General features: G+C 32.6%; 1 protein-coding gene across 1 annotated transcript; it reads right to left on the bottom strand.

The window, feature by feature from the left end:
* Nucleotides 1-6,791: 6,791 nt before the first annotated feature.
* Nucleotides 6,792-8,424, bottom strand: LOC149902855 (uncharacterized). Its single transcript, XM_090109672.1, has one exon. It carries the CDS (start codon nt 8,422-8,424, stop codon nt 6,964-6,966), a length of 1,461 nt encoding a protein of 486 aa, XP_089965798.1. The 3' UTR covers nt 6,792-6,963.
* Nucleotides 8,425-17,992: the final 9,568 nt, after the last annotated feature.

Below are 17,992 nucleotides of genomic sequence, written 5' to 3'. Positions count from 1 at the left end.
TGTTAATCAACAATCAAATGAGACATAAAACTTTTATTATTTATAAAATAACACGAGAACCACGCGTCCTTACTTGGGAGGTCGACTCACTGAGCGGGAAAATTTCCAAAAGCAAATATGTATTACCTTTTCGTTCACAACCACTTCACAACCATGACAGCTTTTAAGAAATGAACGGTTCTTTTTGATGTCGAATAACCATAAAGTAAATATTGTTTAACAACCGTAGAAAAAGCATTCGACAAAACGAATCTTTGTTGACAAAACAATTTATAGGTGGTGCTTGTGAATAGTTTATGAAGGTTTTACTTTACCCTGCGTTACTCTTTTTTGGTATTGTTGAAAGGCAAAACAGTGTTTTTAAAATAGGTAACTCCATGTGAATTGTGAAACACTTAAATAATATTGCAGTACACTTACACTTATCTTATTTTTTAGCATAAAATATGAACTTTTCGAAATGTGGTAAAAAGAATACTGTGAAATAAAAATGCTTAATTTCTTAAGAAAACATTTTTTTTTGTTTATGTGAAACTACATAGCAGGATGCACGGTACGCTGGAGCGAAACGGTTGCGCGCCGCAGCTCGGAAATATCTCGAAAGCTCGACATAGTAAATCCTCACTCGAAATACTCAATTTTAAACTTTATTATTGAAGATGGTTAGACTAAACTTCCATATCACGTAAGATGTTATAAAGCTGTTTGTGTTTAAATGGAATTTACAGTTTCTCAAACATGCCGGTCGAATAACTGATAATGTTTAATTTTGAGATTAGAACCTTAACACAATGGTAATGAATCTAAAATCGCATGACAGCGACATGCAGATAGAACGTTCTGGATAACGATAGATCAATTCCATGAACCGCTTCCGCCGCTGCTCCTTCCGTCTCGGGTTGCTTGCTGCAGAAATTCCTGAGCCGGACACCGGAGCCGGCCCAAGAATGCAGACGAGGCGGCTGATACCATGATAGCTTAATGTACACCGAACTTATGACATTACGACTAGCATTCCTTGCAATACATCCGATAATATCATATTGTTAACCGACAACTCATTATTATGGCAAAGGCAAATAAATTACCATGGAATAGGTATATCTTAGTTGTTCACTTTTTTAAACTTTAGTATTTTCAATCAGTTTATAAAGTGTAATTATAATGGTTATATCTGTAGGCACAAAGTTTAAATTTGGTACCTACACATAAGTAGTTAGTTTGAAATTATTTGTAAACTATTGAAAACCTTTTTTAGTCCTCACTAGACGGGACTCCCATAAACTTGGGTCCACAGATGGGGTTTTATCTAATTCTGTGAATCGTGGGAATGTTTATGGATCCCATAACTTCATAAGTCAAGCCATTCATTCACAGAACATAATATCTGCTTGGCGGTCCCACGCACATTTGTGACCCATCTGTTGTATTAACATGTAATTTAGTAATTAGTTGGTTCAATTGTAAAACAACTTACATGAAAAAATATCTTGTAAATTTCATCTAATATTTTTAACGAAATTAATATGTTCGTCATAATGTATGTTGTTAATGTCATTTCTATACTAATACAAATATATAGTAACTAGTAAGTTATAAATTAATAAGATTGTAGAAAGTGTAGCAAAAGACAAAGAAGAGTAATTGATATAAATTATTAATGATTTAGATATTAGGTGGGTTTTGGGTACCTATAGTAATGTAACTTCTAGGAAGGCTGCTTGAACTTTTATCTACAAACCAACTGTGATAAGATTAAGCTTAATATTTTTTACCGAGAAAGCGAATGTCAATGTAAGATTTATGAATGAGACATTCAAGATTATGAGAATATTTTTTCGGGAGCGTAACGGCTTTTTTGTATTATTTTTTGTCGTCTTTGACCGTGTGAAGGAAGCTCAATGAATGCAGTATGTGGACTAACTAACCGATCATGAAGACCTTTCATTTCTTGATATACGACGCCTATGACACCCTAGGGCTACATTAACTCAGGGGCAGGGAGGGTCTAAACCAAATGGTTCACTGTAAGGCGTCTTCAATGAGCCGTTTCTTTGAGAGTCGTGGCTTGAAATTCATTGTTCGCTGTTTTCACACGGAGAACTTAAGTGCGTATAGCCGTGGGAGGAAATATTATTTTCTATATTGACTCAACTGAGTACAACGTTGATTAGTTCATAATGGGAAAGTACAATGGATAAGGTTACGTTGCTTTTAAAACATTATGAAATTATTATTCCAAAACTATGAGTAGATTAGAAGCAGCTGGATATAAATTCTTCATAATTCAATTTGCGTAGTGGCTTGAGCAAAAACATGGAATAACTTTCCAGCTGAAGAATGCGCGGTCGTCCGGCCTTCAAGCCATTAAGGGACATCGACTCGGCCTAAATTACCACACTGCGCTATAACTCGTTAAAAATAAATTAGTTAATTACTCCAAAATCCCAAGTGAGTGTTAAAGTGTTTAGGTAATAGAAACCCACGTCATAACCTAAAATGCTGTGACGTTTTACACCTGTTTATACACGATTCGCCGAAAAACAATAATGTACTGATTTATGATTACCAATCAGTCTTTTTCCTATCAATTTATATCTTCCTTTTCTGGAAAGAAAGTAATATTTTCGATGATTTCATCATTAATTTTTTAAACATCTCTACAACACTTCTACAGATGACATCTATAGGCAGCTCTACAGCATCCATAAATATTTTTCCTGAATGAACGTCCTTTGGCTAACCCAAATACATCTTTAATATTTGAGTTTTAAGTAAGTACCTAGAATCTAGAGAGGTATAATTTATGTATTGGACAATTTCAGCACGTGTTTATAATTTCATCGCTCAAGATTCTTATCTCATTGATAATGACGATGTCAATATATGATGTATTACATGATAAGTACTTCATATGTATAATATAGCTATGATTTAGAAAACAATCGACTTATATTCACTTCGCCATTATAGTAATTAACAAAGGCATTTCGTAAAAGCATATATACCTAGCTATAACATGATTAGAACTTCATATTATGTATAACGTCCACTGTTTTATATACTAACCATTTAGCCAATCCTACTATACTATCATATACAAAACAATCGCCTTATTATTTCGTGTTGCAAGTAGCAAAGGCATTTTGCAAAAGTATCTCGGTGTTTGACCTTTTTCACATGGCATGTGCGGCGCGCGGGAGGGGTCCGGTCGCGTTCTCACGGGAACGCGCGGTGATTGCACCGCATTACGGCCTGCACTGGGTCGCAACCACCCACAACATCTGACGTATGGATAAGAAGTAATAAACAAGCCCATAGATCATAGAGTGTAAGCTGTAAACTATGAGCTATGGAAGCAGCTAGCATAGTAGCAAGATACAACTGCTGTGATATCTTAAACTATTTTTGCTTCTACTAACAGGCTTTTATAGTAAAGATAAGTTCATTAATTGGTCAAGTAAGTCAATAACAAGGAATTTCTATACAAGAAAGCTTAATTTTGAAAAAATCCTCTAAATCAATTGCTCTTATAGAGCATGCTGCGATACTTTCAGAGACAAGAAAATATTAGGAACAGAATTTTTTCTTTTAGTGTGGTAAAGAGGGTATTATTTTTAATCACCTTTTAATTTGCATTTTTATCATTCAGTTTTTTTATTGCAAATTAAAGATCATGATATTATTTTACGTTTGTTTTGTTTGCCCTCTGTTTTGGAATCGCACCTAAATATCATCGCTAAAAATATAGGTGATTCAAAGCAATTACGTTCAATAATATTTGCGTAATAATATCGATTAAATTGCCAGCTCCACAAATATGTGCTTAGTGCATCAATGGCCAGCGACTTTTCCGTCGCACGCTGCGACTTTAACCCGTTCCAATCAACAATGGAATGCATCTGCTTTTGGTGCGAAGCGACTTGACAGGCTCCAAGTCTACATCCTGTCCGATTCGTCTAGTTTTTATCCTGTTCGAACTGTGGCCAGTCTGCTTCGATCGGTCCAAGGCCCTGTTATTGCCTTGACAGTTATGTGCAATATTCTTCAATTAGTTTTATTATACACTTCCTCTACGGTACTAACATTTACTATTGTGTTCTAGGTACGTAAACCTGTAAGAAAATAAGAATGATCCGCACATTAAAATTTTGCATTATGGCCTATGGGTAGAGTTAGTGTTGCATCATTTCGAATATATTATTTAGAACAGAAAGGATGTGTTAATTATCCATAATAATAGTTGACTGTAATTTAAAATGATTGCAGGAAGCCGTAGACATCGTTCCAATTAAAAGATATCCTTCTTATGATGCAAATTTGATAAATATTTTACCTTCATCAAAAAATCATCGTTTTTGCTACGTTATAATAAAAAAATGGTGGAAATGGAAGTTAATTTTACACTTAAAATAGCCTGGTACAGATATTTGTAATTACCTTTTAATAGAAATATCGTTGGATAAAATATTGTTTCTAGAAAGAGTCATTAATGTCGTATGCATGAATCGTAAGTTTATCATCGCAAAATTTATGAAACAACAAAAAAGTGTTGACGATATAATGACATCACTGTTCTAGGTAAAATGAATAATTATTGAGAATTATGTCACTGTATTACATAATAACATTGGAATTGTTAGATAATAATTCAGCATGATTCGTTGTTAGTTTCACTGAACTTTGGTTGAACTTATTTTAAAAGTATCTAATGCTCTAATGAAAGCATACCCATTTACTGCTTTTAAAACATTGATATTTAATACAATCATACACTATTAGGTAAATAATAAGTAGATATTCATTACATTTAAATTTAACATTAACCATTAACCGTTTAACATTGTTTTTGGCTCTATAGCTCTACAATTTGGAGAAGAACAAACCAATATAGGTATATAAAGCTCTATTATTCAAGAAATTATGTGGAAAATTTTAAATCTTCCAAATTGTACATGCGTGATGCGGGTAAAAAGTACTAGACCTAGATTTACTACTGCTAGCGTTTAGCTACTATTATATTGTATTCTGTGCTACTACCATGGAAATCGATCACTGAATATTTCGAATATGAATATGACATTATAAATGTGGACTAGTCCGCTTCAAAAAACGAACTAAAAATAGACGTTGACATTATGCATCTGACAGCATTGAGCCTGAGGAATGTCACAAAACACGCAATAAGTGAGTGAAGGCTAAAGGTGCATTGCAGAGGCGGGCATTAGAATAACTCAAAATGACTCAGAGGCCTCAGAGCTGATCTTCGCCCACACAGTATACCGACGTGTTACAAATATACGTAGTCTAAGCCTTAATTCACCTAATATGAACATTTAAACGAATTAGGATTTTATTACCAAATTTATAGTTCGAGACTTCGAGTTATCGGAGCAATTGGTGATTAAATTAGTACATCGGCATTTGTTTTACGTCGGTTAAAAATAATAAGAAACTAATACTTTTATCACATTTAATTCTGACAACATCTTTGATACTAGACTATTAGCTAAAAATAATTAGCAGGATCGTTCGTCAAATACTAAATTTCTACACAAATATTAATTAATTTGTTAAATAATTATTTTTATCAAAAGCACGGGTTATCATAACTACAGGAAGTATGACCATAGTCGCGGTAACCTTTTTATTTCGACCTATTTATAAATTTCGTATCTTAATAATACAGGGCTGTCGTACTGTAAATTTTTATCCATATAAAATAAAGAAAACTACCCAGTGATGGAACCTTTCGTTGTTCTGTTAACCATATAGAAAATCATTTAAACATTCCATTTCTTTTTATAAACGTATAGGTATGTAAAATATATTTTTTACATAGTTTTAAGTGCTCAATATATTCTACTCAATATTTAGTAGTAATAGTTTAGCATAATTTATTATGTACATTATACATCGTATCGTAAGTTAGCAAGATTTTTTTTTTTTTTTTTTCTGTTATGGCAAGAAGCTAAAACTATTTGCCAGTGTCAAGTAAAAGGTAGGGAATCCATACACGGGAAAATATGATAGTACGATATTTTTCAAGGTGATCAGAAGAGTTAGGCCCAATTAATACAAGTTACATTATAATATTACATATTATTTACATAAACTAAATAGATTAAATAGAAACTAAAAAACATTACAATTTGACGTTATTCTTAAATATAAAAGTAGATATATTATTATAATATTTTTAGGATACATACATAGATATGACATACGAGTAGGAAGAGGAACATTTGAAGAAATTAATGAATTATAAAAGGAAGAATGATCGTATAAAGAGCAAGAGAAAAATATGTTGTCTATATTTCCCTCATCCTCTCCACACTCGCAAACTTCACTATTTAATACGCCTATTCTGACTAAATGACTAGGAATACACATATGTCCTATTCTCATGCGACTTATTGTAGATATAACTAATTTATTTGCTTCAACACCAACAAACCAAGGTTTTATGGGGATTACCGGTTGAATTCTATAGTAATTCCTTCCCTTATGCTGTATCTGTCCACCGTAGACCGTATTCCACGCTTCAAAGAGAAATCGTTTCGGTAATGTTAAGAGATCATGAGAGTAGTTAATGTATGGATACATATTACATATCTCTACACTGCACTGCATCCTTGGCCAAGCTATCAGCCCTATCATTTCCGTGGATATATAAATTGAAATGATTGAAATATTTTAAAACTAATGCCAACACTATTTACATATTTATTATTGTGCGCTGGTAATATTAGACGTTTAAATTGTATTGACTTTTTATTAAGTATGGCTGCACCACCATACCCATCAATTCTGTGATCTGTCATCACGAATACAAACATATCCTGGAATTCGAAAGAAGAGATTTGGTTATAACCAAGTCCATAGAGTAATATAATATATACGGCCAAGTCTCATTTAGAGCAATAAAAAAGGATTGTGCTTATGTGAATTAGATATGACTTTTTAGGTATCACGCTTCTGCAGTTCCACTGTATTATTTTGGAATCCATGATTACTAAATAAACTATCAATTACTTTATGTAAAGTGGCAACGTTGGACGGTTTCAGGGTGTTATTTTTCAATAGAGTGTTGATAAGTAAAGTAATTATATCCATTATCTGGGAAGTTTCAGATTCATTAGGGGCTACTTGATAACCGCAGCCATTTTCAGGCGTAGGAATCTGAGCTTCCCTAATAATAGCATTATGAGCATTTTTATCAAAACCCTTATTAGTCTTAGGAGGCAATTTTGGTTTTAAAAAATAAGTCTTTTTGTAGGATGAATTTGAACTATTTACATTCAATCTATTTGTGGTTGAATAAGCAGATGAAGACATTAATACATCCCCATAAGACTTTGATACATTTGGGTAAAGTTTACTTGCTTCCCCGTAAGATATATTTTTTTCAGACATACTTATTTTAATATCCTTTTGGCGTTTAAATTCTGGACAGATTTTATTAGTTGCGAAATGGAAGCCTGAACATAACAAACATGATGCACAATCTTCTTCGACTGTACAAGTGTCGCCAGAATGATCTTGACCACACTTATAACATCTGGGTTTGGAACGACATATATTTTTAGTATGACCATATCTACAGCATTGAAAACATTGGATGGTAGGGAAAATGTAAAGATTAACTGGCAGAGAGTTATAACAGGCATACACACGTTCAGGAAGAACTTGACCGTCAAATGTAAGAACAACAGATTGTGTTGGTCTCCAAGATATGGAACCATCAATAATAACCTTATAATTGATCCTTCTAACTTTTATAATTTTTCCACAGCCACCTGGAGTTGAAATATTTTCTATTATTTCCTCTTGGGACCATTCAGAAGGTATTCCTTTAACAATACCAATGCGACTTATGTTAAATGTTGGTATTTTTGCACTTAGCTTATTTAATTCTAAATTTTTATTTTTAATAAAATCATTAGCATCCTTTGGCGTTGAAAATGCTACAATACAACGATTTCTCCCTATTTTTTTAACACTACCAGATACTATATTTTTAATATTGTTATTTTTTAAAAATCGACCAAAAGTAATGGGATGCAATGTTGTTCCATCGCCAGGTGTTGACTCTGTACGCTGAACATGAACAATATAAGGGAAGGAGTCAGTAGATAGGTATTCTGAACGTAAATTTGGTAAAGCCGATTGTTCATTCATATTATTATTATCATTCTTATAGGATTCATTAAAAGTAACATCAGAATTGGACTTTTTATTAGGCTCAGTGCTATCACTGTCCTGTTTCCTTAGCCTGCGTTTTTTAGGAGTGCTTTCCACCCAACAATTTTTTAATGCAAAATCGTTTTCACATTCTATACTTGGAACCGTAATGTAACTAGCTACTTCAGGACCAAGTTCGAAACTTGGTCCTGAAGCTATAGGGTCGGGAGGATCGTTCATCGATCAGCCCGCCAAAATTTAAGTGCAAAAATTTTTTTTACATACTATAAATCAGAATAAAATAGACTTACCAATAAAAAAACTACTAACTACACTAATTTACAAGTTTATATATAAAAAACAAAAGATATATACAAAGCCAAACTCAATTGAACATTAATTTAAATTTTTTTCAAATTAAATTTCAAAAATTACACCCGGCTCGTTCGAAGATTCCCGCGCTTTCAGTTAGCAAGATTGTCAAAACGATTTTTGAACGCGACTGTTTTCGAATTTCGATCGGCATTGCAGGGAGGCCTCTCCCTAGGTAGGGGGGATAAGGTCGATTCACGTTATTCTTTAGTCGCGATGGAACGTTTCACGGGCAGACAACGTGCGTTTTGCGTTGAAGCATATTACAGAAATAAATATTCTTGTACTGTTGCGCGAAATTTATATCTCGAAGAGTTCAAATTACAAGATTTGAGTGAGTGTCCCAGTGAAAGTATGATCAAGACGTGGGTTGAGAATTTCGAAGCTACAGGCTCTACATTTATTTCAAAGGATGCTCCAAAAGTGCCACCACGCAAGAAGTAAACACCTTGCAGATTATGAAGAACAAACTTGCAGAACTTCTGAAACTGTTAATTTGAACTTTAAACTTTGAAATTTGAACAACAGAAATTAAACTTAAAGTAAATACATAAAAATATTAATTTTAATGTCTGCAAAAGAGTTACATCTCAACTACAACAAGAGGCATGTCAAAATTTTTTTGAAGAATAAAACAGTAATTATTTCCGATGAAAATCGAAGATCGAGAATACCAGACTTGAGTCTTTTAAAATCACATATATTTGTTAAAAAAAAGACCATGTGGCCGATTCAGACTAATGTAACAGCCAAATTGGAGATCAATAAGAAAAAGGTTGCTTTTCCGCTTCTAAAACATTCTGACAATTCTTTACAAATTGTATTTCAACTACATATTTGATTTTTGAAGAAAGTTCATCAAGATATTATTTATATTTTACAGTACTTACAAAAATATAAATTTTAAACTAATAATGTAGAATTACTATTTTTGTTTGTCACGTTCTTATTATAAAATAAAAAAATACATTCATAATGATTGTTTTCATATATTATACAAGTCCATTTACCTTTACAAAATGTTTTAATAAAATCTCCCAATTAGTTAATGCTAGAGTATACAAACAAATTGTAATGTAGTCTCCTATATTGTATGTATAGGACATAGGTACATTTATTAAAATTAGGATACATTTTCTAATTATATTCTTACATAGAGATAGTATATGTACTTCGTAGTACATATTATTATCTCGATGTATTCTTACCATCACTTCACTATCATCACGGCCGCGGCATAGTCACAGAATACTTAATAATTACCTAATATGTAGTAGCATAGTAGCTAAACATAGTTTTAAACAAAGTAGCTTTCTTTGTCCCTATATCCCTATGTCCCCATGTATCTATATACTTAAATCTTTAAAACTACGCAACGGATTTTGATGGGGTTTTTCATAGATAAAGTGGTTTTCTAGGAAGTTTTAGTAAGTACATAATATATAAAAAGTTAGTTAGTAGGGCGAAAGTTTACCTATAAGTTTAAGTAAATGCACAATTGCACAGCCCTATTGACCTTAATAATTAATATTGCATGTTATATGTGTTGTTATTTACAATAAAAAGTAATGGAGTCACATGGTCTGGATTCTTGCCACATTTTAATTTTTGCAGTGGACCCGCAGAAACAAACAATTTTTGAAACCAAGTACATAATAAAATGAATAACGGAAAAACATCGTTAACTTCGTTTATGTTTCATTGGCCCAAATATCAATAGCGATTCAACTCATTATCACACCCTAGAAAACATAGCTATAATTTAGACATCACATGATTCATATTCTTCTTCTATTTTGGCAAACCTCGATAGCGGTCACTAAACTCTGCAAAAGCATTTATATTTTATTCCGAAGAATACTAGTCTCTACATAGAGTATAAACTTCGGTGTTTTGTAAAAGGATTTTAACAGAAAAGTCCCAACCTATATAGTATTAGGAAACAATTTCTGGCAGTGAAGAGCACAAATGTCAGTTAAAATCGATTGCACAGTTGCCCTATATTTGCAACTATCCAATCTTATTTGGGAAATTGCATCAGGGCCGAGATGGTTAAAGTTATTTTTGTCGCGTGACTCTGCCGGGATATGACGAGGCGCCACTCTGAGATCACCACTTCTCATTATGGCCATAAGGGTTTGCGTTGAACAAAAAGATTAAACAGTACACTTGTACAATTGGCAATCACATGCAGGTTTAATTACTTTGTATCACGTTTGGTTCAGATTGTTAAAGATTGACTGTCACACAATATTAACCTCAAAACCTGTTTACATTGTTTACTTTACGTTGTTCTGATAATTTTAACACAGTTATGTTAAATTATGTTCGCGTCCACGGTAATTTGTAAAGAAATATTAATTTGAAAGAAATATTTGAATAACCGTATACCTACTTATTGTTTGGAAAATATAAAAAGGCGGCGTAATAAAAACAACAAATAAAAGTTGAACATACGTAGTATATTATTATTAGTCTGTGGTTGAACTAAGTAAGTTCATACCTAGTAACTAAGTATCAATTTAACAACAAAAATTTTCAAATCCTTAATAATAAAAGCGTAGTTTCTTATCATTTTAGCAGGAATTAGCAGTGTTTTGTCATTATAATAGTCCTTTGTGTTTAATCTCCTAGCCAGACAAGAAGCGCTTATATTTTTATCTTATCGGACAAGAACTGTTATCTGCCATGAACGCTTGCTTGCAGAAAGCTACCAATGCTTACGTCATAACTCATATGGGCCAAGTATAATGACATCACTGGGCGGCTTGGGCCTCAATAACCGTGTCCACTGTTAGCTGCCCATACGGCACCTACTAATAGGTATCACAAATGTGAAAGCATGAAAGTATGTCTGTTTGCTTGTTAAGTTCTACTATATCATCGTTCATATCATCTCCTTGAACATTTTAATAATGTATTCTAAACAACAAGAATGTATTCAAATTATGTCGATCATTATGATAAGACAATAAAGAATAAGTATAAGGTCAAGGCAAACAATACGTAAAACTGTCTTTAGATAGGCAGTTTCTTTGATTATAATTAATAAACTTTATCTTCTAGCAATAATAAATATAAAAATAACTTACTACGTAGAAAACTTTGGAGAATTCTTTGTCTCATTAAATTATACAATTCACATTCTAGTCGGGTAGACCCTTAGAAAGCTACTCCGGTAAATTTTATAGTTCGCTAAATTGGTAGTATTTGCAGTCATTACATAAACAAGATACTAAAAACTATATATAAATGCATCCTGTCTGTGATAACCGTTTTATTTTACCAACGTAATAAAAATTAATTAAACTTGCACAGTTAATACTCAATTTATATTTAAAAACATAATTGCAAACATGAAAGCGTGTTTACTGTATTACAGTTGCTATAATAAAATTTAATAATCATAACCAATAAAATAATCCATTAAAATTATCTATTTATAAAGACCACATACTGGAATTGATGCTTAAATATTTTTTAATTAAAACGTTAAGTAAAAAATAATAGAAATAAAAAATAAAAGATAAAAGATTATGTTACCTATGCAATTACAATCTTGCTGTGTTGCTCTACTTTCACAGATCACAGAATAATGTCTACTTAATAGTTAATATGTACTTTGGTAAATAATAACGAAGGCAAGTGTGAGAGAGACATGCTCTACAATTTCTACAAAAAGGGCTTTTTATTTATGTAAAACAGTTAAATTGTAAGATCAAGTAATAATTATTACTTGAAAGTTGAAAGTATAATAAACTATTGGTTATAATATTTATTTATAGGTACGTTTCATGTAGGTAGGTACTCATACAAAAAATAAGTATAATTTATTCTCAACGGTTTCTCATATGTAAAGTCAAATGTAAATCTCAAATTGATAACAATCTCCTTTATTCACATTTGACCCGGAGCTATTGAAGTAGGTATGATTTTAAAATACACATTTATTCGGGTTCACACCACGTTATTATTGTAATTTCTCAATCCACCACATCTGCGACCCAGTTGCACTAAAAAACGTTTCTTACAAAAACATTGAATTACATATGAATGTAAACTGGATTGAATTTATTAATACGTAATTTGGTACGGGCCCTACATTAGGGAGACGCATAAAAGGTAGCGAAAACTGAATAATAAGCACTGTGACCCTTGGCCCTCTATTAAATACTAGAAATAAACGTGTTCCAACATGCAGGACAGGATACGTTATAATTTTCATCTTTTTGTTATCTCGTTATACCTATTAGTGAAACCGGTTAATTATATGAACAAAGTACACAAAGACTCTGATTCCTGATATGCAAAATGACATTTACATGACTTTTATTTACTGGTTGCAGCGTCTTGTAAATCTTATATATAAAAATGAATCGCAAAATGTGTTGGTAAGCGCATAACTCGAGAACGGCTGAACCGATTTCGATAATTCTTTTTTTATTATATTCCTTGAAGTACGAGGATGGTTTTTATGTAGAGAAAACGTAAATATGTACCAAGGGCGAAGCCGGGGCGGACCGCTAGTTTTTAATAATAATAATTTCTAATATGTTATTGAGAAACGTTCCAATATTTAAAAAATAATTACGTCAAAGGTATGTTATACAGTTTTAATTACAGTTGCTACATTAATTATTAAATGCCTAGGTAGTTGACTGTTGACAAGAAAAAATTATACCAAGTTAGAAGTAGATTATGTTAATTGTTATTTGTTAGCTTGTTGAGTAGGTACATGACCTAAGTTTTGATATAAGTACAAATTATACAAGATTTATTGTATTTTAATAATTGTTGTTGAATAACCACAGACGACTCATACAATTTTTAAGTCACAACGTCCTCTATACTCAAAACGTAAGGAATGAGTGGTACAAACAATGTAAAACCACACAGGTCAATGACTGAGAAAAATTGTATGTAGGTAATGGAGCTGTTGACTCTTTAAATTAAATAATTGTTTTGAATATAAATAATTCTTCGAAGCTATATATCATTAATAAGTATATTGTATACTTGCTCTATTTCTTATTACTAACTTCTATTACTTATCACTCACTAATCACTATGCTGATATTCAGATTTATGTTTCAGTTGACACGAAAACGTTTAATAAGTTTAGTGTAAATTTTGCTTTCATTGGTTTACTTATAACGGTAGATATGTTCAACATTAATCATATTTCTACTTAACTGGATACGATAATTGCCCAAACGGCCGACATTATTAGACAAGAATAGCAATATTCGTGTGCTAGTATCGGTAATATTGGTTATGACTCGGCTCAATACAGCGGATGGTCCCATTCCAAAATGTAACGGTATCGACCACCGTGCTCGCGAATAACCAGCTACACCGCGCATTCCTAGTGACAATTCGCCACACGCCAGCCATTCAACTTTTGCCATTTAATTAATGTATTGCATTCCATTCCATGAGCCAGCTGTATTATTCCTCCAACTGCCACTATTCATGAAGCACATAAAATTCTTCAACTACTTAATGTCATTGTTGTAGAGAGGCGAACGTTAAATAACTTAAAGCGAATTGTTGCTTTCACTTATTATAACCTACTGAAAAGATCAATTGCCTTTTATTAATTGTGTATTGAGGTTTTTCAGGTACAATATTGAATGTTGTTTTGTAATATTGTTCCTAAAGCTTACAAAAATCTGTCATGCAGTCGAAATGTAGAGTAGAAAGAACAACATTCCTGCACATTCACATATATTGCTATTGTGAAACAATTTTTGTTAGCATAGCATAGCATATTCTTTTACCTCCTTCCCTTTATTCCTCCATCTCATTGTAATAGAACAAAGAATTTCACGATAGTACTTAAGTACATAATATATCGCTAACACAATTTTCAGCAATTTTTCAGCGCAGAAACCCGAGTCACTTAGCTTCAAAAGCCCAGATGCCAATGTTTTATCTAATCTGGCTGCAGTTGTCAGGGTGTGTGAAACAGGCGGGCGCAGTGTTCTCAGAGCTGGCACTTGCTGTCGGGTGGCGACAACCACCCGTTTAAGGCGAGGACGATCGCGAAGGAATGTGGACGTGCATCAGCTTCGACGCCGCGGCCTGAGTTATAAGAACTTGGTAAGGGAGCACGATAGCTTTAACAAAATTGATATAGATGCTGCTATACGCATGTAAAAACTATAGAGTTTCGTCTCGCCTTCTTCAGATTTTCAATATTCAGATATGGAATGGAAGCGTCAAAAACATTTTTGTAAGCTTGACTTGACATTATATTAAAACAATAACAATTTTATTATGAGGTTATTTAAATCCTGAAATATGTAGTCATGTGCTTTTATGTAGAGTCAATTTTTAAACATGTTGTTGTACATAGATATTTATTATTATCAACAGTAAGTTAATATGTTTCTATTAATTATTAACATACATACCTACATACAGAACCGTATTCATATGCATATGGTTGACAGAAGTAAGAGTTCAAAATATTTTAATTAGGTACTTGCTGTCTCTTCTGACTTGTACCCAACGAAAGTTGGAGTCGGCTCATCCTTGCCATCGACCAACATAAATGACACTTTTACACGTTATTATTATTTGCAGAATTATTATTATTTGCTTTTATTACCACTTACTGACTTACCATCTTACAAATATTACTCAGAGCGTTTCCATTTCAAAATATTATTTGACATCTTTGTTACACTCGAAACCGTGATATATCTTTCGATTCGCCATGCTGAGCTTTAAGGACCAACCTTAAAGGGAAATCTGATAATATTAACAAGTTCGGTTGTACTGTTATCAATAGCAAGTAGGTTGGTAAGTGGGAAGCTTTGGTGCCGGCCATGTAAGGGTCAACGCTCAAAGATACCGCGACCATTTATTGGTAGTTTAGAGAGGTGGTCACGGATAAACTAACGGTATTTTGTTAGATTCCTGTACCTAAATTCTAGCATGGTATTTGTTTGAATTTGAAAAGTTTTTGGTGCAGAAATTTGTCGTTCCATATATTTCATTATTAGATAATTCATTTTAAGTAACACAGTCCAATACTCGTTGGTCAAATGCTTAGCTCTTATGTAATATTTAAAACTTTATACATATATGGTTATATAATATTTTCTTTTTTTATATACAAATAAGTACCAATTTGATTTTATCCTGCTAAAATCAACAAAATGAAACGTCAAATCAAACATATTCTTAGAACAAACATTGTTTCGTGGAATGCAAAACACAAATGGCTAGTAGTATTGAACGGTGCGTGCTAAAACGCGGCCAATCGATTCAAAACAAATTTAGCGTGAGCAAACAAACTTGATGTTAGTACACAACTAAATTATGTTACAGACTCAAGCCTTCGCAATCTCAAATAGGACCGATTGCCATTCTACGAGCGTTGAATCCGTTGAGTCATCAATTTAAAAGCAGCTTTCAACAGTCCATCAAAGAAGACCGCTTACATCACTATCGCACGTCTCCATAAAATCTACGATGTTGTGCGTTTCAGGAATTAAAGGAACATGTACTTTGTCACACGCATAAAATTTTCATATATCTGAAGGATGATTTTCATGTGGTGTATTGCGCTTAGTGCATCACAGTTAATATACAGGGCAATATTTTTATTGAACAAAACAGCACTTGTAAGATTAAACGCGTAAGTGACAGCAATTTATTTCCCGTCAGAAGGCTCAACGGTCCCGAGGTCTGTGACACATGGCGATCATGCGAACGTCTTTATGTTGTTATTTATTTATTAAAGCCAGGGCAATTTAATGTATATCTTTTGAGTCATAACTTTCGTAAATAATATGCCTCGGAGAAGACAAGATAATGGGCTAACTAGTTGCCGTCGAATAAATAATGCTTATGTACTAAAATTGCTAGGCTATTTTAGGAATTAATAGTAATGATTTTGTGCCATGTAATAATAGTTATAACTACGTAATTTATTTTCTTATATCCTTATAGTTGGCTGTGGTAAAGCTTTATCGCATACACTATAAATTGCAAAAACGATAACTGTATTACCAGAAACAATAAAAGCATTTACAGTGTTCGATAACCAGCTAGAACAATACAATTGTTATCAAATTCCATTGGAAATGAGTGAAATATCAATTAGTGCATTGGCCGTTTACGTTTAGTTGCTGCGATAACCCTGTTTCGATCTATGTACTTTATTTCTGCTCTCCCTGTTGGTAAACACTTGTGCGTCATCCCCAAGTGGTCTTCAATCCACAAATACCACAGAACACACATATGGCCCAATGTTCCCGATTTCGACGAGACAGTCAACGCAACTTCACATGATCCAGGAATATTTGTATGGAAAGTAATTCTGCACGACCTCAAATTGTAAAGAAAATATTATTTGCATCTGTTTTGTATGTTGTGTCTGAGTCTTTTCTTTAAAGCTGGAACATAAATTATGTGTAATATGTTGGTAATATGTATTCATTTTAAGAGACTCTGTCAAAGGCGTTTGAATTTGCATTTTCTCAGTTCATTGACATTAAAGCAGATAAATAAATATTCATACAGCCAAGTTGATTTCAAAAGCTTTGCGAAAACATATGTTTAACAGGCTCGTCACGATAGAGCATTTATATTTCATATGTAAAATTAATTTATGATATATTCCTTCTGGTTGCTGTATTTAGGAACTTATAATCAGTAACATATGTACAAACTCAAAATATAATATGAAAATAAACGTTGGGTATTGAGGAGAGGCAGATTGCGAGTCATTTGCAAAACAAAGAACACGAAACTCAACCGTAATAAAAATATTTACGCAGCCACTACTGACTCAGACCCAAATTTGTTTGAAATGAGAATAACCCTTAAAAGTAAATAAATAACTTATAATATTGTAAATACATTATTAGTACGATAACTTCTTTTCTGCACGTAGGTAGGTAGTTATGTCAAATATTTTAACGATAACGTAAATATTTTCTTAGAAGTAAAAGGGAGTCAATTGATTCACAAATCGTACTAATGGAATAATGTTTCAAAAAGGCTAGGACAGAAAAATAGTCGCGCCCAAAGCTCTACACTGTGGCTCTACTATTTAAAATATGTAGATCGCTTTTCATTCCAATTACTAAAATACCAAATATTCAATGTTATTGACATAGGTACATATTGTTATTGTCATACATAGTGTTGTTATTATTTCCCCAAAGCAATTATTGAAATCAATAGATTGCGATTTCGATAAGAACATTAAGAAAATAATTAATAGTTACGAGATTCCATATTGAAAGTTGCCAACAAGAATTATTGGAATTTATAAACATCCTAAGAAAACTGTCAATAATATGAACTTTGAGTGAAGAAGAAAAATATACAATTACAAATTACGAACGTTTTCCACCGATTTTATAACTATTTAATACAAAATGCAAATGAATCCTTCAGTTGAATCACGATTTGTTTC

Source organism: Colias eurytheme, chromosome 14 (genome assembly GCF_061535395.1).
Source record: "Colias eurytheme isolate Ceu_HAF_F1 chromosome 14, ilColEury1 Martin Lab GWU primary, whole genome shotgun sequence".
NCBI classification, from domain to species: domain Eukaryota; kingdom Metazoa; phylum Arthropoda; class Insecta; order Lepidoptera; family Pieridae; genus Colias; species Colias eurytheme.
The sequence above is the reverse complement of the archived record's forward strand: the minus strand, read 5'-3'. Positions and strand labels throughout refer to the sequence as shown.

Bases quoted from the DNA above. Each gene is read 5' to 3' on its own strand.
- LOC149902855 (XM_090109672.1), bottom strand. From the start codon at position 8,424: ATGAACGATCCTCCCGACCCTATAGCTTCAGGACCAAGTTTCGAACTT.